This window comes from Mesoplodon mirus, assembly GCF_964341445.2.
Source record: "Mesoplodon mirus genome assembly, chromosome: 4".
Lineage (NCBI taxonomy): Eukaryota > Metazoa > Chordata > Mammalia > Artiodactyla > Ziphiidae > Mesoplodon > Mesoplodon mirus.
This window is the reverse complement of record NC_138979.1, coordinates 2,314,999-2,339,653: the sequence shown is the minus strand read 5'-3', so window position 1 is coordinate 2,339,653 and position 24,655 is coordinate 2,314,999. Positions and strand designations below refer to the sequence as shown.

The following is a 24,655-nucleotide window of genomic DNA, read 5'->3' as shown; positions in this document are numbered from 1 at the left end:
CACGAGGACCCCCAGGAGCCACCCTCACTGAGTGCTACCAGATGACCCCCGCGGTTCACCCACTACAGCAGAGTAAAGCGGCCTCTTCCCCACGACATCTTTCCTGGGAAAAGCAGTTTCAGCCAATCCTGGCAGAGGCCTGGCCCGTCATCCCCGTGTGTTGTGAGAAGCAGAGAATCTTCTAATTTCACGGGAACCAAAATCTGGAAAGGAGTAACTATGAGTAACAGGTAAGAACCAAGGCTGCGGAGAAGTGTGTTTGAAAAGACTTTTCAGAGCTGCTTGGATTCTGTGTTGTTTATTACCATCCAAATACATGAAGTTCTGATGAAATAAAATCATAAGGTACAGATAAAAACAGGCCATGAAAGCCCAGAGTCGTTTTAGGGCCAAACTGCAGACCACCCAATAGTTCACATTTTAGGAATTTGAAATGCCTAAAAATAGATAAGGTGGTTTCTGAAAAAGAGCGAGAGAGAAGGAAAGAAGAAAGAAAAAAAAAAAAAGGAGAGGAAAAGGAGGGAGGGAGGAGACAAGGAACCATTCAGGAAATGTTAGCTCCCAAGAACACCCGACTTAGAAAGAAGGGACAAACGCGTAAAAAATGCATAAACTTTGCGCAGGTTAATGCAATAGTAAACAGTAGAATACATAGGCCTCGCAATACTTTTGTAATGGCATACATATAATGTCTCTAGCACTTTTGAAAACTATGCAGACACTAATTAAGGATGATTCTAGGTAAAAATACATATTTCTTTAAAGGGGCGGGGTGGGAGGAGGGGAAGTATGGTCTCAGGGCGGATCCCCACAGACGTACAAAGATGAAACTGTTTTTTGGTAATTCTAGTGGATATGGCAGCAAAAATTTGTCATAAGGATGTTGGCTGGTTTTAAGAGGGTTATTTTCAAATATAACCGTACAGCTCTATTTGTAAAAAAATCTTTGTGAAAAGTTAATTTTATTAACCCTGAAAAATGCCTATATTGACATCTCTTTCTAAGATAAACTAGAAGTAGCAGAGTTGTGAACGGGTAAGGGCTATATGCTTTAAAGCAAATGTGAACCCTCTTTGGGTTCCTCTCACACAAAGGGATACAGAGTCTTAAATACAATAAACTTCCTTAAAAATCTGCCACCTAACAATTGTTTACATCATAGAAAAATAGCATTTTTGTAAAAAGAAATATAGTTACTTTGTTAAAATGGTCTATTTTAAACCAGCAATTATTTTTCATATAAAGAATTTCTAAACATCCATACAGGAAATAAAAATAGATAATACTGAGTGCAAAGCAGACAACATCATGTTTGCAAACGATCAAAGTATCTCATTGCCAGATAAATAACACTCTTAGTTCATTATGGTACAAGTTTTAATCTTTCGGGAACTTAAAAGCTACAGCTTTATTCTCTGATGGCAAGTTACTTATACGTAAAGTGACTTCAGCAGAAGGCCAGACTGATGAGAAATGGATCATACATATGCGTTCACATTTCCCCAGAACTCAAAGTGCTGACACACTAGCAATGGCCTACATCCCAAACTCCGTGACACGAGCGTGGACCGCAGGCCACGGGGAAGCGAAGGGTGATTTACGACATTCACGGTCCTTTTAAAATCATTCATTATATCATCCACATTTGAGTTTTCACATACAGCCAGATTAACACCAAACCCTTTACCAGCTTGGCTAAACCCATCATTAAGGAGGGTCTTTGTGACTCTTTTCTAAATATAGGTATTAACTCTTCGTGCTATAAAAACAGATGGTTTCCACGGACTACTGCTTTACTTCCACAGAGTGACTCTTTAGGGCTGATGAGTTTCCTGGTGGCAGTGGGGACAGGATGTCACAGAGAGGGTCCCAGCTTCCTCCCAGGCGGCGGGGCTGAGGCCACCTCGGAGATCACTCTGTTAGCAGATGACACAGCCCCGTACTCCACTGGCACGTCATCACACCCTCTCCACCCTGCTAGGGTCGTACGAATCTGCAAAAAAGAAAACGAAAGACAAGTAGCGGTATATTCAGTTGGTCTCTTGTCTGTTTAATCCTCAGACCAGAAATAAATATGTTTAGGGAACCAAGTCCACACGTGTAGAAACGTTCATTTTCAGACATCTCACCCATCTTATTGGTATTTTTCACTATGGAGTAAAAAGCTATCTAAACAGTCTAAAGGCTGTTTTAAAGGGACGTGTATGGCCACTACCTAATCACGGATGGAAAAATGGGAGTTGCTTAGTATTTTGATGGTCCCTTCCTGTTGTTCACAGTGGAACATAATTAACTTTAAATGCAACTCTGGTAAAGCAGCAGTGACGCTCGTAGCTGATGGTAAAGAGGATATTGTGTGTGCGTGTAAATTACAACTTAAGGAAACCTTGCTGTAGAATGCCCGTCCTTGTGATCAGTGATGTCCCAGAAGGGCCTGAGGACCCTGAGACCCTGAGAGCTGGGCTGGCAATGACAGGGCTCCTGTTTCTGACCCGACAGCCGGCAGCAGGCCCTGGGAGTCTGGGCTGCCACGATGATCCGTTCTACAGGCACACATACTGGGCCCAGGTGGCCTGGGTTTCCGAAACGGGACACCACACAAAAGAACAACAGTCCTAGACCGTCATTAGGGCTGCGGCTAGGCCCTCGGGGGCCACAGATCTCTGGGGTCCTGGCAAACCTGAGGCTTACGCGTGTGGCTCCCATGGTCAGAATTTCCTGCCACGGCAGCTCAAACGGTTCCTAAGTTCTCAAGAGAAAACACGTAGGAAACCTGGAAGGGTGGTACAATTCGGCGGTTACTACAGCTGTTGCAGAACCACCTCTTCCCAAAGCCTCTGGACCACGTGCATCCTGGAGGCCACACGGAGGCCCACCCCTCTGGCAGCAAAATGGTTTGCCGCCTCCTCCGGACACCTTCTCGATGTCCCATGATGTGTTTACGACAAGACACTGCAACCGCGATGACTAAGGCAGCGTCTGTCGCGCTCGGGCCGCACGTCACAAGCCAGACAGGACAGGCTCTCCTCGTGGCAAGGCGTCTGCTCCTCTGTAAACACCTGCCGCACCAAGTGCCTCTCTGGCTGGAAGCAAGCAGAGTTCCCGCGAGTCAGCCGCCTTCCGAGGGTCCACACTTCACACCCAGCGTGGCAGCATGGGGTAGCAGCTGAGCCTACATCTCTGTGCTCAATCGGCCTCACCTTAGGTGGATTCGGAGGAACGCCCTGTGAGCAAAGACGCCCTTTTCGCTGCTGAGAATGAGGCGGGCGGGCTCACTGCCGGCAGCAGAGAGGCCTGGAGAGGCTGTGTGTCTATTAAGCCTCCAGTGATACAGACCCGGGGCCCGGAGCAGCCCACCCGAGGGCAGGTGCACGGAGATGCCTCCATGGAACGTGCCTGCTCTCTGACCTCCACTGCGGAAGCTGAGGGCCCAGAGACAGGGCGCCACGGAGAGAATTCTGTAGAACAAGGGGCTCCTTCTTCAGATCATGGGGGGGTCGAGGTCCAATAAAGATATAACGTGAGCCACAGCATGTTATTTTAAAGTTTTCAGTAGCCGTGTTAAAGCAAACAAAAGGAAATAGGTGAAATTAATTTCAATGATGTATTTTATTTCACCAGATAAATCCAAAGGGTTATCATTTCAATAGGTGATCAATATAATGATTATTGAGAAGTTCTAGATTTTGGGGGTGAATGTCTTTGAACTCTGGCGTGTGTTTTACACTTACAGAGCACCTCAATGTGGACAGGCCACATCGCAAGTGCTCAGGAGCCATGTGTGACCAGGGGCTCCCACACCGGCCGGCAGAGGCCCAGAGAACAGAGAACAGAGAAGTCATCACCCTCGGTACTTGGAATCCTGGTTCCCATGGGCATCATTTCAGGGGAAGACAAATCACTAAGGCCCGCCCTCGTGGGTATTTCGAGTACGAACACCCTCAAAAGCTATTGCCCTTGAGGACGTCCTGACGCCCCGCCTTCTAACGGCATTATTTGGCATCATTAAACTGCCCCAGGTTCCCCACCGCGGGTCCAAGCAGACAGGCTCCTCCCACTCTTCTCCTGAACCTTTATTAGGAGAGCAGCCAGCAGAGGCTGATGGACCAGGAGGTTCGGACATTGATGTGCCAGGATTACACTTCTGACCCGGAACGTAATCCATTCAGCAGAGATGGAGTCTAGGACCTGAATTAGTTTTGAGCTGCTGACTTCTTAGCTAGAGCCCAAAAAGCCACTAAAAAATGTTCACTGAAATGACCCTCTTTAAGCTGAAGGAAAGTCTTTATGATACAATGGGTACACGACACAGATAATAAGGTTCTAGAAGGGTGTGTGTGTGTATGTGTGTGTGCGTGTGTGTGTGTGTGTGGTTACAGATATACACGGTATAATCTTGTTGGAAAATTCCAGAACAAAATCTGAATTTAAGTGGCCTGTGAGTTCAGGGGCAGTGAACGGGGTCTGGCACGCTGGGGTGACAGAGGCAGGGGTTGGGCGGGGACGGAGATGATGACTCTTGTGCCTAAAATGGTAAGATACATCAAAAGGAAAGAGTCCAAAAGCTTATGAGCAACAAGCCTTTACTATGTCAATCAAAGGCCTCTCAGAAGGACTGGCTTTGAATACTGAGGCCTGGTGACCATCACCTGAAAGGCTGACGGGGTCACCTGAGCCACTGCACGTGTGTGAAATCACCCCTGTGGGTCATGCTACGCAGCCACTTCAGGAAGCTCGAGGTACCTATGACCACGAGGAGTTCTCTGCCTTCAGATTTCTGGTCATCTTATTGTGTACCAATAACAAATGCACCAGATGGAGAGACAAAAAAGTAATCAAAATCTCAAACTGTTGGAAACTATGGTTAAAAAATATATTAATAAAGTCATGGGGGTGGGGTGGAGTTTGAATGGCTGGCTAAAATGAAAATCAACATTACCTAGGTGATTTCAGACACCCACCTGGACCCATTCATGTGTCAAAAGGTCAGGCTACGAACTGAGGGAGTACTGACTTGAACTAGAAATTTTTTGTTACAACATATTCCCCAAAATACGTGGCCATGGACAGAGGCATAGCGATCTTTACAAACCAGTGTTTTCCTTAGAACAGGGTGTGTCTTACTTCAAAACCCTTATAATTCTCAGGAGCACTGACAAAATCATCCTTATTTTATAGATAAAGAAATGCCCTTTAAAAGCCCGTGATGATGTCCTTTTAACCAGCACTTAAAAGCCAAGGGGCCTATTTTTGGTGGGGGGAGAGGGTCTCAGGCTGCAGCCTGACAAATCCCAATGGCTCACAAAATGGGCCATGGAGTACTTTCCACCGTAATGGCAAAGGCTCTGCGTTCCTGGTATTCTCTTCCGCAGCAAAGACCAACTTTGTCGACTCAGATGACCCAAGAGGGCCCTGACAAATGGGTCCTTTTGATCATGGATGCTGCGTGTGGGTGGGAGCAATGCTGGCTCATAAGAATCACTCTGCATTTGTGGGAAAACTGAAAAAGTGCCAAGGAGATTTTTTTTGTTTAACCAAAATTTCGGGACTCTTCTAGCTGAACCAGTGATCTTCTCCGTCTCCTTTTAAACCCTTGGATTTCAAAACAGGAAGCGGAGCAGCGAGGGTTGGGGGCCACCTGGTCGGCGCAGCTAGTCAGATGGGAGGGTCTGGCTGACGAGGCTGGGCTGGGGTCGGGGTCCGGGGACGGTGCCGGAACGCTGAGTAAGGGGCGCGCTTCACCCTTCCAGCAGAAGGGTCCCTTCTAGTCGGTCGTTTATGATGTGGACTTTGAATTTCCTCTAATCATGTCTAGGGTATATAATCGATCATCCCGGCGCCTGAAACAGAGATGCCAAGGGCTCTCTCGCCTGCTCGTCAGAGCCGAGAGGATGAACAGGTGTTTGGGGGCATCACTGTCACTGTCATGGGAACCTGCCTTGTGGTTCTGCATGCTGAAGAAGGCTCAGGAGACATGTGAAGGTGAGAGGATGCAGGGCTCATGGGCCTGCAGGATGCTGCGGCCACAGCCAGCTCCCCTGGGTCTCAGCCATCAGAGCTCAGGGGCTGGAAGGAAGAGGGCTGGTGGGCGAACTTCCAGGGGTAGGTGGGTACTGAGAAAAGCAAACTGCTCATTCTATCTAGACCTCTCAAGTCTTATGAATGGTGTGGTGGTGCAGACAGATAAAAACGGGGACAAAGGATTCTGCAAGAATCCCGGGGCAGGGAGTTTACTGAATCGACTGGTACGTCTTTTCCCGTTAGGTTAATAGAGCAACGACGGTTATCTGGGTGAATGGCTATTATCTGGGAAGAGAATACAGAATACAACAAGCGCCATGGTCTCCTACGAGAGTGATCAAGGTTCCCGCACTAAAGCTGGAATACTTTACTGATGGACCTCTTCACAGTTAGGGGCCCCCAAGGTTGTTTATGTCTGGAATTTTACCTAGTTGCTTACACAGATAAGTTCTATCAAGACTGGATCATTTAAAATACACTATAAGACCTTGCTTTTTAAGGAAAGCTTCTGGATGATTCTTGGTAAAATGAAGACTCTTTTGGCCCATAATTCACAGGGTCAATTGCACCTTTTCTGAATCTGCAGGTTTCAGCATCCACCAACCTTGTGTTCTGATGCTCTTGGGACGTCAAATGAACACTGAACGCGCCCGCCCGCCTGCCCCGATCCTCACCTGGGCACCAGAAGTCCTGACCGCCGTTCTCCTCCCTTTGTGCTGTCGGATGCCCGTCTTCTCCCAGCGGGAGGGCACCCTTGGGGTCAGAGAGCTTGTGCCTGGCGCCCAGGGCCCCGGGGCCCCTCTCGGCCTTCAGGTCCTCTGCCTCCTCCGCAGCGTCCGCGCCCCGCGAGGTCAGGAGCCTCAACCGAGACACAGAGCTCACCTCCTTCATCCTCATCAGGCGGTCGGGGTCTGCCCTCCGCGGGGGGGACGCCAGTTTCTCCTGTAAACTTTCAATCACTTTGGACGTGCTTCGGAGCCTCTTTTCTGAGGCTGCCAAATTTGGGGTCCTTTCTATAAAATGGAACAAGGTGGACCTGAAGGGTGGCTTTGTCCCCACGTCCTTGGGATGGAAGGGCTGGCACTCCTGGGGGCTGGGCTGAGGCTTAGGGGCCTTGCTGGGGACGGCCCCGTCCACGCAGGCGGGCTCGGAGGCCTGGGGAGCCTGCCGGGCGCTGCCCACTTCTCCCACAAACAGAGGGCTTTCGGTCCAGCCACACCTCCTCCTGCTGTAGAAGGCGTCGGCGGACGCGGCGGGGTCACACCGCTGGGCTGGGCTGGCCGCTGCCTCGTGCCTGCGGGCCTCAAGCCTGCGGGCACCTCCACCAGGCTCGGGGTCTGGGCTCTGCCCTGTCCTTCGGGCGCCTGGCAGCAGGGACTCCACGGCCACCTCAATGCCCAGGATCCTGGCAGCCCTGGCTTGGAGGGACTCGTGTGGGGGGATTTCTACTGCACTGGCTTCCCCCGGAGACACCGCTAACTGGCCGGCACTCTGCTCCTGCCTCGGCGTTAGCCCCACACACCTCAAGTCTGGCGCCGACAGGCCTCGGGGTTTGCCAGCCACAGAGAGGGGGGCCCCCGTGGTCCCCCGCCCCCCACCGCCCGCCTTGGGTGCGCTGGCTGCGCTCAGCTCCGCAGCACTGAGCCCGCCGCAGAGCTCCCGACTCGGCGGGGGCGCCCTCGGTTCCGCTGCATCGGGCGGGGGCCCTGCTCCGGCATTGCTCGGCCCGGAAGACGCGGCTCGTCTCACCGGCCTCGGGCTGATGGCCGGCTGGGGCGCCCCGGCCTCGACCTCCCGGTCCCGCTCCTCCGCCATCTGGCTCCAGGGGGGCGACGGCCCTGCGGCGCGCCCGCTGCCGTCTGCCTGCCGGGGCCCGGGGGACCGAGGCCTCGCCTCCTCGGCCCAGCTCTCGGGCTTGCTCTTGACGCTCCCCGGCCTGGGCCCCGGGGCCCCAGGTGCCCGGCCGTCCGGGAGGCCTGGGCGCGCCGACGCGGGCTGGGGGCGGCCTGCCCAGGGCGGTTCTGTCTCGCCATCCTGGCTGCCGCCGCTGCCGTCGTCCCGGCCCCCTTCCTCCTCCTGAAGCTCCTTGTTGAAACTTTCCAACTGGCTGATCAGGTCCCAGGGGCGGCGGCTGACGGGCTTCAGGAGGAACTGCCCAAACGGCTGCCTGCTGTTGCAGGGGCCTGTGGTCGCCCCCTTGACGACCTCGGCCCTGGGCACCGGGCTGCCTCCGCGGACACGGCCGTCCCCGCGTGGCTCACCCGGGCCAGCCCTTGGTGCGGGGGCCTGGCTCCTGGGCGAGGAAGACCCTGAGAAGGCGCCGCCGCCGCACGGGCTGAGGGGCCCCCCTTGGCCTTTCGGGGAAGGAGACCCGGGCCTCTGGTTCTGGTCACTGGACGCCAACGCCACGAGCATCTGAGCCTCGAAGGCATCCAAACATCTTGGAGGCAGCGCGGTGTCGGGGGACCCTCCCCGTGTCTCCCCGGGGAGGGGCCGCGGGCTTCGGGACTCCTGGGTGAAGCTGGTCTGCGTTTGCTGGTCTCTGTACTGCTGCCCGGGCCACGAGCCAGAATACGCGAGCGCTCGGTGTTTCGCAGGGTGTGGGAACCTGGGGTTGTCTGTTGGCTGGTCTCCTCCGGGGCCCCCCGGGTCTGGTTTCCGGAGCTCCGTCCTCCCGGTCATGCCACCCATGAGCGCCTGCAGCTCCAGGTCGGTGGAGGACAAACTCAGCAGACTCTGCTGCTGCAGAGCCGCGCTCCTCTCGGGCCCAGGCCTTTCATCCGCGCTCTGTTTCAAGTCATTGTTGTTCGTATCTGTAGCTGGCAGATGTGATTCTGACTTAACTGGGATGGAAACCAAACAAAATATCGTCTCGCTCATTTTTTTCTTTGAACTTTTCTTGGTCTGCAGCCCAGCTTCGAACTTTCTGAGCTGGGTTTGCGTCTCGCAGGTACTCTCGCCCTGGGGGCTAGGGGAGGAGACGAGGTTTTCTGCGCGCACGTCCGGCGGCTGACTCCGAGTGGCGACGCAGGCGTCTCTGTGCTCAGCAAAGCCACCGTCTTCTCCACCCCCGGGGACCCGGTCCCACAGCCAGCTCTCGCTCCCCGAAGGGCCCCGAACAACAGCCTCCCGCTGCAGGCTTCCAGGCGCCGGCTCCGGGGCAGGGACAGGGCCGTCCAGCTTCACGTCTTCCCAAAACCCGTGGGGTCGGGCGAGTCTAATGTGTCGTATCCGTGGGTCATCGAAGGGGATGTACAGGACGGAGCCGTCACAAGCCGTGGCGGGGCGGGGCTGCGGGAGGACCCCGACAGGAGAGCACGGGCCGGGCCTCCGCTCCTCCCCGGCTCCCCAGGGGCCCGAAGGGAGCTGGCCGCCGGTGGCAGCCTTCTCCATCAGGTGCCTCTGCACGCGGCGGCCTCCGCCCTCGGGCCTCCACCCTCGGGCCTCCCCCGGGCAGGCGGGTGCGGCCGCCTGGAGCGGCGACCGGTAGGAGGGCGGAGGCACATACACCGGGGGCTCCAGGCCGGCGTCGGGCGCGCACGGCTCCTGCCTGGCGGCGTCGTTCGCCTTGGTCGAGGGGGCAGCAGCCGAGTCCGGCTGCCGGCTGTCCGCGTAGCTGCCGTTTTCCGCGCCGGCCCTGCAGTGTTGGTGGGAGCCGTAAGATGGAGGCTTGAGGGGTCTCCCAAACCGAGGCCGGGGTAAGGGGGCCGAGGAGCCGCCCTTCTCGGGGTTCCTGGTGGCTTCCGAATCGCGAGCACCGTCTGGAGGCTGAAATGGCACTTGAGGGACACCCGGAAAGTGCCCGTCGCTCAACGGGATGGGAATCTCCACGCAGCTCAGGTTCTCGGGGGTAAGAACTCTCTGCAGCGACTGGGATTTCCCTGTGCTCTGGGAGGTCAAGCCATGGCCTCCGAGCACACATGAGTGCAGGTCTTGGAACAGCTTCTCCCCGACACCAGCCGGCATCTGCCCCCCCAGGTTCTGTGGCTGGGCCTGGCCTCCGACGCGGACGCTCTGCCATCTGGCGGGACCCGCCAGTCCCAGCCCTTCCTCGCAAAGTGCCTTCCTCATCACGTCCTCGCTGCTTCCGCCAGACTCCCAGGGCCCGTGGGTGGCGTGCGTGGGCGAGCTGGGGGCCCGGGCCGGCTCCTCACGGGCTTCCTGCTCCCTCCTCCGGTAGGTATGGCTGCGGCCGGCCGAGGGCTGCTGGCGGAGCCTAAGAGACAGAGAGGCACGCGGTTACGCCAGGGAGGATGCGCACGGGGAGCCTGCCTGGGCCGCGACTGCTGAAAACCACACCCCGGGCCTTCCCTGGCGGCGCAGGGGTGAGGAGTCTGCCTGCCAGTGCGGGGGACGCGGGTGCGAGTCCTGGTCCGGGAAGATCCCACATGCCGCGGAGCAACTAAGCCTGTGCGCCACAACTATTGAGCCTGCGCTTTAGAGCCCACGAGCCACAACTACTGAGCCCGTGCACCACAACTACTGAGTGTGTGCTCTAGAGCCCAAGAGCCACAACTACTGAGCCCACGTGCCACAACTACTGAGCCCGTGTACCACAACTACTGAGCCTGTGCCCTAGAGCCCATACGCCACAACTACTGAGCCCGTGTTCTACAACTGCTGAGCCCGTGCACCACAACTACTGAGCCTGTGCCCTAGAGCCCACACGCCACAACTACTGAGCCCGCGTGCTACAACTACTGAGCCGGTGCACCACAACTACTGAGCCCGCGCTCTAGAGCCCGCGAGCCACAACTACTGAGCCCGTGTGCCACAACTACTGAAGCCCGCACGCCTAGAGCCCGTGCTCTGCAACAAGAGAAGCCACCGCAGTGAGAAGCCCATGCACTGCAACGAAGAGTAGCCCCTGCTCACCACAACTAGAGAAAGCACGCATGCAGCAGCGAAGACCCAACGCAGCCAAAAATAAATAAATAAATAAAATTAAAAAAAAAAAAAAGCAATGGACTATAAAACAAAAACACACTCCTAACCCCAGCACTCGTCGACTTGGAAGAAGCCACGCCCACGAATAAGGGCTGGAAGGCAGCCAGCTGTTCTGCCATTGCGCGCCTAGCGACAGGCTGTGCACAAGAACTTCAGGACTTTGCATGCACGTGAGCGAGGCCAAGCTCAGGGCTCTGAAATGCCCGAGGGGACCGGGCTTCCAGAGTGTGGCCCTGGGCCCGAGACTCCATCCCCAGCTCAGGCCAGACGGCCGCTTGCTCTCTGGGGGCAGGTCTGGGAACCCGCTTCGAGTGTGGGCAGGAATCACGACGGGGCCGCTCAGGTGAGGACCCTGGGTCCCAGTCCAGAGGCTGACTCAGCAGGCCTGGGTGGGGCTCCATAAAAGGCACTCCCGCCAGGTCCCTGGGTGCTGCCTGTGCTGTGGGTCCCAGCACCCCTGCCGAGCACCATCACTGCCGGCGGGCGTCAACCATGAGCACACGGAAGTCGGGGGACCCCGCCTCCCCACGTCCGTAGGCAGCACCCCAGCTCCACCCCGTGAGAGTATCCGAGGCAGGCAGGCAGCCAGGCACCGCGTCTCTCCGGGGCCCCCAGCTCTTCCCAGCGTCTGGATGAGACGGAGGCTCTAGCAGAGTTCCCACACCTCCCCGAAGGTAAGAACCACCCAGTGGGCTCATTAAATATACACATTATCAATGTCCCTGCCCCTAAAAGCTCAGATTCAGTAGCTCTGGGTTAGGGTCCGGTGTCTATTGTTACCAAGCTCTCTGGGCATCTTGTCTTCAGGGGACGCGGGAAACACGCTCGAACCACCTTCTGAGACTGAGGGGCCCTGCTCCAGAGAAGAGCCCTCTGCCAGGCAAGGGATGCTGGCACCTGCGGCCGGCCAGCTCCAGGCTGTGGCCCACCGCCCGGCTGTGCATCAGGGTTTCCCCGTGAGCCTTTAAACCATACCACCGCCCAGGGCCCACCCCCCAGACGGGGGATCTAATCAGTGCCGCCAGGAGCCCAGGCCCAGATTATTTCAAAACCTCCTCAAATGACTCTGGCAGCCCGAGTTTAGAGCTGCTCTACTGCAGCTGAAGGAAGGATCTGAACAACACTGCTGAACTGTGCAGAAATATTAAGCTACTGCCTACAAACCGGCAGAGACCAGGACTGTAACACAGAAAACCCATGAGGCGGAAGGAAGCCTGGGGCGTTCCACTACCTCGATTAACCACGGGCTAAGCAGGAGAAGGCTCCAACTCTAAAAGTCCTGATTGCTTTTTAAATTATAAAAGTAATATGCACTCATTGTTGAGAATGTGGAAAAATATAGGAAAGTACAAACCCCCAAAATCCCCCGTAGTCTTTACACCCAGAGACAGTCATTTTGATGTATGTCTTTTAGTCTGTGTGTGTGTGAGGATGTGGATTTTCAAACAGCCTCAGTGTTGATCTGCTTTCTGGTTTTACGTCAACATTTCCCAACATCTGCGGCACAAACAACAGCCAGCACTTACACAGGGTGACAGTGTGCCAGGTCCCCACCAAGTGCTTTCCTAACCCACTTAAGCTTCAGCAGCGCCCCTCCGAGGTCGGAACTGCTGTCAGTCTCATTTTACAGAGGAGGACACTGAGGCACAGAGAGGTTGGACAACTCTCCCAAGTCACACAGCTTGTAAGTGGTGGGAAAAGAATTCAAACCCAACAAATGTGACCATAAAGCCCACTTAGCCACCATGTTTTACTTCTTCCAGCGTGATGACAAATTCCTCACGAGCACAGTTTCAATGGGAGAATAGTAGTCTATCATGTGTATGTGCTTTATTTAACCATCATACTGCTATCAGACATCCGTGTAGGTTACGTTCTAAAACACTTTTGAGAAACGCTATTCACCAACACTAAGCATGTCTCAGGTTATTTAGAATCAATCCGTAGCAAAGGAATCGGCGGATCAGGGGATCATGCTATCCCTGTGGTGCAATGTGACCTCAGACCGGTCCGGCCCGTTTAGGCTCGTCCCACCCGCAGCGTGTGGGGCAGAGCTGGCCCTGCCGAACCGTTCCCGTGTCAGGCCGACGTGTTTCCTTACTAGGTAAGTGAAAGTAATCTCCCACTGGTTCTCTTTTTTTTTTTTTTTTTTAAATGTGCTTAGGTCTCACTAAACCACATTCTGTGGTTTGGAACGATTTCTATACCATAGTCCACTCTTCAGCTGACAGGACAGCAGAGCAAGGACGGTACGGAGAGCGGGGAGGGGCCCCGGGCCACTCGTTCTGTGCAGCCACAGCAGGTGAAGGCCTGGGGACCAGCCACGGCAGGGGACGGGCTGCCGGAGCACCCTTCCCAACACACAGGCAGGAGGAAGGGCGGTTCAACAGCAGCCTAGATGGTGAGTAAATGGGAAAAACCTACTGTTATTATTATTGTTATTAATCATTATTCTGGAATTACTTCTTTGCCTTAAGAAGTGAGGGTAGCTCTTCAGGTCCTGCATCCCCACACCTCAATGACTTAAGAAGCCACTTCAGCAAAGCGAGTCATGGGCCGAAAAAGTAGAAAATATCTGAAATGAATTTGAGGCAAAGCATTTGCTGCACAGCCGCCTAACTCCTGCGTGTACTTTGCCCATGTGCTGCAAGCTGCCTTAACCCTGCGCAGAGCTGACGGTCGGTTTCTTTGCTGATTCTGTTGCCATCAGATGGTCATTCGAGCATTTAGGTTTTGAAGGCTGGCATAGCCCTCCTCGGGTCAGGTTCTACAAGGACTGGTCCCTGTGGAAGCCACCATGCTGGCCTCATGGACATGCCCCCCACCCCCAGCCGAGCTCCGGAAGCCGAGGTCCCTTCCCTTAGGGATACCCTATGGCTGCCCCTCTGGAGCCTGATGCAGACGATGAACCATGCAAAGGTCCTCGGCACCTACTGGCTTCAGGGTCTTAGACTCTGTGCCAAGTCCAAGGGCAAGATTCAAAAAGTGCAGCTTAATAAGATGTCACAATTGTCACAGACCCAATTAAGAGAGAGTAAAATAAATCACTAGGAAGCAGGTGGTCAACGCCCAGCATTGGAATCTCCTTTCTCACCTCTGTTCTTTAGCTGACGGTGAGCGGGCTTCCTTACAGACCTGTAAACATCTGGGGCGCCTGGTTTTACAGAAGAAACCACACTGCATGGCTTTTGCTCACTTTCTCAATAGATATTTTGGCTTCTCTGCAAACGTCAGGAGGGACTGAAATCCTGAGGTGCGATTTGTCCACATTCAGACCACGAGCATAATCAGAGACAAACAAAGAATGACATAAACAGGACAAGGATATGAACAGGCTGTAGTTACCTACGCCAGTAAGGGGGCCAGTTTTCTTCCCCACCCAAAAATGTTCCGTTACCACCTTAACTTTGTCAAAGCTGCCATTTGTAACTAATCAAAACGGCTGGGCATTCTAGGCAAAACTTTTTTCTATTTGCACAATACACCGAAATCCCAGTTTCAAGAAAACACAGATCCACCCAGAGAACTTTAAATAATCTATTTTAAAGAGTACACATGACAGAGAAAACTATAAAGCAATTATTTCACAAACATCTAGTTTGTACCTAGTCTGAGCCTGGCTCTCACAGGCACACGTGGACCCACGCGGTGACAGTTCTGGTGAATTTCTCCTTCAGACAAGTTATCAAGTTGGATATTTACTGGCTTCAGTGTATGACATCCATTAGCAGCTCTAGTTGGCAGGGGCACTGGGGCATCTCTTTAGAGTGACTCAGCGTCATCAGCCCAGTGTTGGGTGTCTGGCATGTTTCTGGGATGCGGTCAGCTATCTAGTGCTACAGAATTTCCTCCCAATCCTCTTTGGGCCTGGAAGCCTGCAATTTTACTTTCCAGCGTGCCGTGGTATATTCACTATACTACACTGTGTGACTAACCCTCTGACTCAGGGTAACAGATAAGCTAATTTTGGAAAGGGGAGCTATAAGGTCAAGAATAGATCACGACTAAGGTTTAGAGGTTAGCACAAATTAAGATCAGTCAGAAAAGACAAAGCTGCTCTGGGAACATAATGGACAAAGATCACTATTCAGCCAAGCTCAAGCTGAACAAGAACTGCAAGTTGCACTGGCAGAGAGGTAACTAAGAAACACACAACTGTCAGGTCAGACGGCTAATGTACTGTTTCGCCTGCTTTTCACAATGTCGCGACAAGTGACTGCAAATGATAAATACTATAGATTCAGCTGAAATAAAGGACCAGGGAGACTATTTCAGGAGGTTACTGTTTGGTTTTTTTTTTTTAAATACACACACTTAACAATGGGTCTGGAAGAGGAAGCATGATAAATGACAGGACTGATGAATGATGCTAACTTTAGCCTATGGGAGAGGGGCGGGGCAGGAAGACAGTCCAAAGCGCTCAAGGTATCCACACAGACAGGTAACTAAGCAGACCCACCCAGGGAAACACATCTGCTGACGCAGAGGACGGAAGGCCCTGAGTCTGGTCCTCCACCCGGGGGTTTGGATGCCTGAGCCCGGGTCCAGGGTCCACAGAGATGAGCTCAGCATGGGCAGTGTCGCTGGGCAGGGGAAGATGTACCGTGGGGCCGGCTATCAGACCGCGTGACCAGCAGTGGACACAACTTGCTCTCGTGGCAGCCGGCAGTTTTCTGCATCATCTTCGGGGTAGGACTTCAAGAGATTTTTAATTCTGCGAGGTCTGGTGAAGACCTTTTATCCAAGTGACCTAAGTCAGAGGCCCCGCCCAAGAGGCCCTGCTCCGGGGAGGGGCGTTTAGGGTCGTTGCTTGCTTTTTACAAACCAGCGCCTGGAGCTGCAGTTCTCGGGGATACACGTGGGGCAGACGCCGTTCCCTCCCTCCCAGATGTGGACCCTCCCCCCAGTGGCTGGGCAGCTGCCCTGCACTTACTCTGGGTGACCTGGCCCCTTCTGATGGATTTCCCAGCTTCAGGAAGAAAGGGCTGAAGCGGGAATAAGTGGGATGAGAAGGCAGGGCCTGCGGTCAGGTTGCTGGGGAACCTGCAGCGGACCCTCAAGGAGGGCGGCTCCCCGGCGACGGAGCTGCCGAGGCGCGTGCCAGCTGCCTGGGACTGAGGGGACCCTCAGTGGCACCACCAGGGAGCGGGGTAGGGATGCTGCCCGGAGCGTGTGGGCATCTCCTGGGGCACCGGATGGCGGGGGGGTCCAGACGCCTGCAGCAGGGCTTCGTGACCACGTACCCTCGGCAACATGCCGCACCTCCCCTGGCCTCTGACTCCTCGTCCCTGTCCAGTGGATGGTCCAAATGCCTTCCTTTTCAAGTTTGTTGGGAGGATTAATGAGATAATACATTTCAACTGTTTGGCAGAGTGTCTAACATACGAAACCCGTTTCTAGCCATTAGTACCATCATGAACCCCATTAAAAGAAATTCTCAGCAGAGTGGATCCATTTCGAAAGTCTTTGCCTCACATGGTATATGGAGGGGGTGAGGGGCACGCAGGAAAGAGACAAGTGAGTTTCTGTCTTCGAGTGAGGTTATTTTAGACCCGTACTGTCCTCTCCCAAGCTGTAATCAATGGGCCTGCACAACGGTGGGGAGTCAGGATGCACCGACTGCCGTAACAAGACCCTGACCCTCCAGCCAGGCTCTAAGGGAGGGCCCATAACAATGATGTCCAGCCAACCAATATCTAGTCTATTCAAACAAAGCAGGAAGAGCAAGCTGGGGCCCATTTTCTCTCTCATGAATCCACTAGGTAAGGCAGATTATTCCAGAGTTTTCCCATGTTCTCATAATAAGGACATATCCTTATGGATATATATGGGTGTTTCCTCACCTGCTAACTAACCCAGTTCTCTAGCTGAAGAAGGAACTCATCACCAACAAGTCTCCTCTCGGTGCTAATGTGGCTGCCAAGACAAATGGAGCTCTTGGCTGTGTTGCTGATGTCTTCCCCCTCATTCTAGAAGCACCTCCTCACCACTGTTCTCCCTGAAGTCTCATGTTCAAAGGGTCCAACCTGATTCTTCTTGGGAAAACATGGTGACGGCAGAGCAACATGGGAGCACGTGCAGGGAGAGGACCAGTGTCCGGGCTTCTGGAAGCTTACACTGCTGATGAACAAGAACAAAGTGCCTCAGAAGAAGGGTTTACAACAAGACAACGGGGAGATCGGAGGTCTGAATCTCCACGTGCGCTGATGAGCACTCCAGCTCACACAATCCATACTTTGCTCCGTGAAGAGGTCAAACTAACAAGGCCTAACACTTAGGAGATGAAGCAGCAGCTACAAGACAAATGATGTTTGTGGAAGTATAATTCTGTACAGAGAAAGAGATACATGGAAACAGATGTTAAACTCGAGGCATTCCTTTTTTGGAAAACCATTTTAAGCAGGATATGATTGGAGAGAAGCTTAAAAAGCCTCTGAAAAGGGACTGTTTACCATACCCAGTAGCACCACCTAGAACGATGTCCACTGATCGGATGTAAGGCTCCCCAGATGAGGCCCCTCACCCCACATCAGAGATCCTCTCAGACTGCTGAGTCTCTAATTAGCTATGACTGCGCTGACGACAGGACATAATTACAAGCTATTCTCAGGATTTCTGGGGCTGAGCAGAAAAGAGCTTATTGTGGTACAACTTTCAGATTCAGACCTCTGCTACGTTACGTTATTTTACAGCTTCCTCTGATTATAACATTTCAAAGGAAACACAGCAAGGAAACAGGGAATGCCTGATAACAGTGTTTCACAAGTTTAATGGTAGCTGAGTATTATTCAGTGATGGCTACTTGCATTGAAGCATGCAGTTTCCTCCACATATAGATAACAGCTAGCTTTTCTCCTTTGCGCATTTCCTCTGTTGCCCCTTAATCTTTGTGTGTGTGTGTGTGTGTGTTTTGGCAAGCACACCCTGCAACAAGGCAGTATGTGCAGAAATAGTTAAACTTGGTACAAACTGATGAACTGAAAGTCTACTCATTATGAGCTTTGAGCACAGATGTAAATACCAGCTTTCAGAAGCATCCTTTTCATGTTGCCATGGGGAGGACAGAGAGGCCACAGAGAAGATGCACACAGTTAGTATCTGTTGTTGGTTATACGGCCAAGATTAGGACACAACAAAAACTTAGCATTAAATCGTCTGACATCTAGAACACTGTCTACAGTTTTACAGACATCCTCGGTTTTCCTGCTATGGGAATACTGTAGTGACGTTTGACATGACCTGTGAGTTTTCTTCTGTACCATGTGGGTGACTCTCACACAGCCAGTTTCATCACCCCAGTCCGATCCCTGAGACCATCTAGGAGTGGTTTAGCATCCAGGTGAACTCTCTGCGGAGTGAATGACTCAAGGGGGACGTGCCAGGGCTTTAGGGTTCCTAAATCAACAGTCTGGGAAGAGAAAAGAAAATATGCGTGGGTGCACGGTCAGCCCCGCGCCCACCCAGGCCTGGAAAGCGCCCTCATCCGAAGCCCTCTGCCCAGAGCAGGTGAGGCTCGGACACCCACCACCGTCCGCCCGCCCTCCCCTGGCCAGACCCTCGCTGCGCGGCAGAACAGGGCCGGCACGCTCACCAAGCCCAAAACATCTCTGGCTGCCCCAACTACACATACTTTCTCTCGGAAATTTAAACTAAGACCCAAGGGCGCAAGTCGGCAGGGGCTCTGGAGCCACACCTCTGCCTCCATGTGGGACTGAAGTCCCGGGGAGCCCAAGTTAGAGGGAAGTGGGAACTGCTGGTGACGTCTGTGGAGGAGCTGCAGTGCAGGGAGACACAGTGACAGGCGACACCTTGGGCGGAGAGGGTCCCGCAGGGACGAGCCACAGCCTGGAGAGACCTGGGCTAATGGCCCGTCCTGGGCCCAGCTTGTTCATCCCACACGGGGTGAGGCCGCCAGTCTTCGTGTCCTGCGGGCCAAGACCCCGTGGTATCCTCACACCTCTCCCTTCACGCAGGTGCCTCTGGGTCCCTGCACCCGGAGAATCCACAAAGACAGAAGCTTTCCCGCCAGGGACCAGGCGGGAGTCCTTCTGAGCTTGTGACTGTCACTTTCCCCCCCGCCCCACCCCTCCCCGCTCGTCCCTCAAGGTTGGCATAAACGAAGCCACCAAGACCACGACCTCAGAGCTGGGGTCGACAGCGCAGGTGACGGGGGCTGCACAGCCAGGGTTTGCGCTTTACAGGCTTGTCAAGTCGCCAGCCCTGAGAAGGTCGGTCTCAGCAACACGTGGGACGCAGCTTTGGAAAGCAGTGACTCTAACTGTCATTCTGGATAAACTGTGCCAAAGGAGAACAGTCTCCCCACTTGAGCCAAAGGGCTTCTCAGCAAGTTCAGCCGGTCCTGCACCCCTCCTGCCACCCCGGGAGCTCGGTATCACTCGATCTAACAACAGCGACAGCTCAGAGCACAGCCTCTCCGCCCACTTAGGAAGCGTGGATCCTGCATTTGGGAACCTAGTCAAGGCTCCAAATCTGTTCTGTGTTCCTCCCCGCCTTTTTCTTTTTTAACATTCTGCTGCATATAACCAGCTCATACACGAGAAACTCTAAGGTGATGTGAGTTATCAGTCCTATCATGCTTCATTCTCACCTGGGAATCCTGATGCTCCAGCCACGCCCAGATGACGGGCGACACTGCTCCCCAATGTGGCCCCGGCCTGTGTGCACAGGGCGGCATCATTACCCGGCTCTGACCAGGGAGCACAGATGCCGTCCCTACGCAGCTCCCCAGACAGAAAGGGGCGCAGCGGCGCGTGGGAGCTGATACCCCCGCCCACGGGCAGGGAGGGCAGGGGAGGACGTGAGGATGGCCTAGCACAGGCGACGGGTCAGGCCAGGCACAGTGTGGCCAGGCCCGGTGCTGCTGTGGCCCGAGCCGGGCTTCCCTCCACGCTAGCACCGAGTGCGTGGCCCTTGCAGAGTCACTGATGTTCTCTGAGCTTCAGGCTCTTGGCTATAAAATAACGACATTGCTAACATGCCTACCTCTCCACCATTCCAACAGAATAAAACAAACCAGTCTCCTTTCGGCCCCTGTGGCCTTCCAAACTGCGCTGAGTCCCCCGTCCCCAGGAGGTCCAGGGGTGCTGAGGACCGGCCTGTGGTGTGGGCACTCCCTAAGGGCAGACCTCACCCCACCGAGGAACTGCAGGATGAGGGGCCCCTGTGATGCTCCCCAGTCATCCTGATGGCTTGGACAGCGCATCCTAGGCCCCAGCGGCCCCCCAGACCCGGAGACCAGCCTGGCAGGGTCATGGTGGGGACCAGGCCAGGTGCAGGACCACGGCTGCATCTCCACGTGACTAAAGGCTGGGATCTGGCTGAGCACCACTGATGCATCCAGACTCAGAATTCCCAGGAGCCAAAGAATTTGGCAGTTTCCTTCTTCTTTACATTTTTAAGCTTTAACTATTAGCACCTATTTATTTCCTCTCAAGGCACGCTTCTCCCGAAAGGGAAACGTAATCCCCTCCAGCCTACCTTTCCGCCTGCCTCCTCTTTCCAGTTCTCTACTGGCCACTAAAGAAAGAAAACGTCTTTTCACTTCAAGCCAGGAAGCTGGGCAGTGGGTCTCTGAGGCGCAGGGCACTGGCATGGATCTTTGCAAACATGAGTGCGTTTTCTCTTTCTACCCTGCAAGGCAACCTTCAATTCAAAAGCGCCTCGACACTTTCCAAGTCCACCGGGCAGCCTCAGGACTGGGGGGGAACGGCCAGATCTCTCAGAACTCTGTCGACAGGCAAAGACGTCCCAGCGCTGCTCTCAACCCAGCTGAGCCCTTCACTTAAGACAGAAAGAAAGGCGCCTACAGGTCTGAGGGAGGCTGGGATGGAGGGCCTTGAGGTTCCCAGGCCCCTGTGATCACACAGGGCTAGGGAATCCTGAGCAAGCTGTGAACGGGGCTGGGAGCCTCACTGCCCACGTGGAATCCTCAAGGGGATTCTACTGCTTCCCAAGCGGGACCCAACTCTGACCTCTGATTCAGCCCTTTGGACTGGGATGGACCCCGCTCGTGGCACGTGTGCAGGGATTCCAAGGCCATTGTCTTCACTTCGTTAGAAACTAAACCTTCTGCTTCTCAACAACTGTTACGAGGCTGGATGGATGAACTGAACCCCTGGGCTTATACTGGACACACTGTGTGCCCAGCACATAGCAAGCTCTGCAGGAAATGCAGAAGGGGGCGCAGGGCACAGCCTCAGTGCCCTGAAATCCAGGGCAGAAGGTGCAGGTGTACACAGCACAGAACCGGAGCACAGGAGGGGGGGTAAAACCCAGCACGCGTTTGTGCAGCAGCAGCTAAGGCTGGCCTGGCTCTCGGACAACATACCCACAATCACCCTCCTCCAAAACCCACGGTGGGCATGCTTTTCAGGGAACATGGCTGCAAAGGCAGTAGCGGACGTAAGGGCAGGTTTTGAAGGGCAAGGTTAAATAAAAGCAGCTTCCAGCCCTTCTCCGTCCTGGGTTCCCTCCCGAACCCGCCCCATCGGTGACAACGCGCGCCCTCCACAGACAGGCAGCTCTGACTTGGCAACACAAACCTGCTTCTACTCCACTGGGTGTGAAGAGGGCCCTCGCTCTTGCTTGTACTCAGTGACCCAGGTGTTGGACGTTCCGACCTGTAAGAGCAAAATCCCTACCCTGACGGCTGTCGACCAACAAGGAAGGTCCTCCCTGTGACCGTGGAAGCTAGTTCATTCCCTCTGGACTTGACTCACTGCTCTTCGTGTCCGCATGTCTGTTTGCTTCCCTTAAGCAGAGGCCTCGGCTCCCACCTGTTTGGGTGGCCCGTTTTGCGCGGCTGTACCCAGCCTCGCGCTCTTTGTAGGCACGGCCCCTCCCCTGGCCTGAGCCTGGTCCCCGGGCAGCATTAAAGGCAAACACAGCTTTAGGAAGTGATGGCAAAGGGTTCCCCTAGGTTGAAGCGGCCGGGTGAGGGCTGCAGAGGCCTCTCCGGCGCAGGCTCTGGGGCAAAGCCGCCGAAATTCCCTCTAATTTACCTCCCCCCTCCTCCACCAAACCTCCCCGGTCCACCCTCTTTTTGGTTATTAAGAAAACACCCACAGACGCAGCTGTATTCAGACGCAATCTCCACACTAGGGCCCGTGTGTGCGCGTGTGTGAAAAGATGGGTGGAGGCCAGTGGAATTACACGGATACGCGAGAAGAAAGGTTTGCTTCGGCACGGGTGGAGGAGGCGCATCCGTCTCCCAACTCTGTGATGTACAAGGTACTGAAACGTTGATGAGAAAGCAGAACGTGTTAGGAATGTGTGCCTGACATAAGCTGGCTTCTCCAGCGTTTTTAAGTGATTCCTGGCTGAGGAGATACGAAGAGCTTACACGGGAACAAAGAGGCGGCTGAGGGTTAAGACGCCGCGCGCCGGCGGGCGGAACTCCGTTACTGGCCACTCTGCGCTCAACGTCCGCTGCACCAGCCCTGCGCCCCGCGCACGCCGCCGTCCTGCGCCGCTCTGCCCCCGCCTCCCAGGCCCCCCAGCCCCACCGGAGGCGGCCAGGGACGGACTCACACACCCACTGCAAGACCCCCGGGGCACAGGGAACGGGGGCTTCAGCTGCAGCTTACCCAGCCTCGGAAATCCGCGCAGCGGCAGCAGCGCTCGGGGACTCCCCGAGGCCCCGAGGCCCGCGGCCGCGGCTGTCGGGCTCGCTCAGGCGGCCGGTGCCCAGCGAGGCCTGGCCGCGTGCGGAGGCGGCAGCGCCATCGTCACAGCCGTTCAGCAGGCCGGGGCCCGCCGGCGCCCGGGGCCTCACGGGCTGGCGCCCCGCCCCGTCATCCTTGCGCGGCGCCGGCAGCTCTCTGGACAGCTTGTAGCCGTGGGAGATCAGGAGGTCTTCTACGCTGTACATAGCGCTCGGGCCGCGTCCAAGCCCCGCCGCCGGGGCCGTCGAGGTGGCAGGACCCACACTGCGGGACAAGGAAGGAGAGTATCTGTGAGCCGTCACCGACTCCCGCTGGGGCCCCGCGCCTCGCCCGCCCTCGACCCCGACCAGGCTGGACCCTGGGCGCGGTGCCAGCAGAGGAAGGGAAGGGGGGCTCCTGCAGCTCGTTCAAGCCCGGGCTTGGGCGAGGTGGCCCCTCGTGGACCAGAGAGGCAGCGTCTGTTCTTTGATTCCGCTGAGCCAGGGCGGGGCGCCGAAGCTGGGGACCCCGCCCTCGGATGGCCGCGCCTGGCCTGGCGGGAGAGTCAGACTAGCGATTTAAGCCATGAAATGATTGACGGTGTCCTCAGCGTCCACACCCCAGACATTGGAGGACAACACACACCGGAGAGAGGACAAAACAAAGAGAGACTCGGAAGCTGCAGTTACTACTCCATGCTGCTAAAAAGAGACATTCCCAGCTTAATCTTACTGTACTTCTCTGCTTTCATCTCGGAGACACACCTTTTGCTCCAAGAGGGCAGAGCGGGATCTTTAATCCACCCAGGGCCAGGATGCACTTCAGCAGACGCAATCTGGGTGGGTAACGAGCCGCTGAAAATAGATCTTCAGTCCTGAATGAGAAACGCTGACCAAGCCTACACACCCAACGCGCTACACGATCCCAAGTTTCTTCCCACACGAAACCTGTAAGAATCAAATCGCTCCGCAACGTATCTTGGGGAGACGGTTTGCACCTCTGAGCCCAGGGTGCCCACGTCCGAATCCTGCCCGGGCACCTTAGTTTAACAGTGGCAACTTCCCCAAACACACTGCCCTAAGACAACGGTACCGGCCAAGAAGAATGAAAATGGACAGAGCCCTACGTGAAAGCACGTGCATGCACAGACGTGGCACTGCCATGTTGACTTTTACACCAGAGAATCTTCTTTCCTGCATCTTCCCGTTGCTAATGGGGTGGAAGGCGGTTTGGTGAGACCTGCCGCTGCCTCTCCTTGGGCTGTGATGCTGGCCTGGAAGAGCCCGGCCAGCTCCAGCCCCGCTTGGCTGGTGGACGGAAATAGCTCGAGCACCGTGGCAGCCCCTGCAAACAATGGCCAGGAAATGCCTGCCGCCCGCCTGCAGGTGAAAGGGGGGCGCAGGGGGCGCAGGGGGGCGCACGTGCTTCCTGCTGACGGGACCTCTCCCCGGGGCCCATCACAGGATCCCGCTGACTGTGCGTGTCCTCAGCCTCATCACACTCTAGGCCCGGCAGCAGCAAAGTCTCCGCTGTCAGCACGGAGAGGGTGGGGGGACCAGACTGTGGAAGTCTGTGATCCTCCGTCAGGTACCTACACGTCATGGAACATCCACAAGCTCCTGCCGTGGCTGTACAGCAACCGTCTCCACAGCAACTCTGCCCCTCCTGACCCTGCTGCTGCGCGTCTTCTAAGGGGCTTGTACAACATGGCCAGAGAAATGCAAGGACCAGAGAGGCGAGCGGTTGTTCCGATTCCACTGAGCCGGGCCCTGGGCTGGGACTGCAGAGGAAAGCGATCCCATCACAAACCCAGGGCCGTGGGATTGTGGAGGCAAGGTCTGTTTTGTTCAGTGCTAGGCCCCTGGCATCTGGCACATAGTATGCTCTCAACAAATCACTGTTGAATGAATGCACAGTGGGAGAAAGGGACATTTGAGCTAGGTTTTGAAGCATGATTAGGAGTTCACTCCATAAACTGCACATGCATGTGTATGAGATGGGGAACTGGCATTTAAAATAGACTT

At 55.0% G+C, this 24,655-nt stretch overlaps 1 protein-coding gene across 12 annotated transcripts in view; it reads right to left on the bottom strand.

Moving 5' to 3' along the window:
* Positions 1–258: 258 nt before the first annotated feature.
* The window catches only part of JCAD (junctional cadherin 5 associated), an 83,121-nt gene continuing 58,724 nt past the window's right edge, over positions 259–24,655 (bottom strand). For 3 of the 12 annotated variants that reach the window (XM_082618206.1, XM_082618213.1, XM_082618214.1), the window contains exons 2-3: positions 22,575–22,916; positions 2,006–10,237 (exon numbers count right to left, since the gene is read on the bottom strand). In XM_082618206.1, coding sequence (XP_082474332.1) covers positions 6,517–10,237; positions 22,575–22,916 — 4,063 coding nt within the window. In that variant the 3' untranslated portion in view covers positions 2,006–6,516. The other 9 variants (XM_082618216.1, XM_082618208.1, XM_082618210.1 and 6 more) reach the window with 8 other exon arrangements.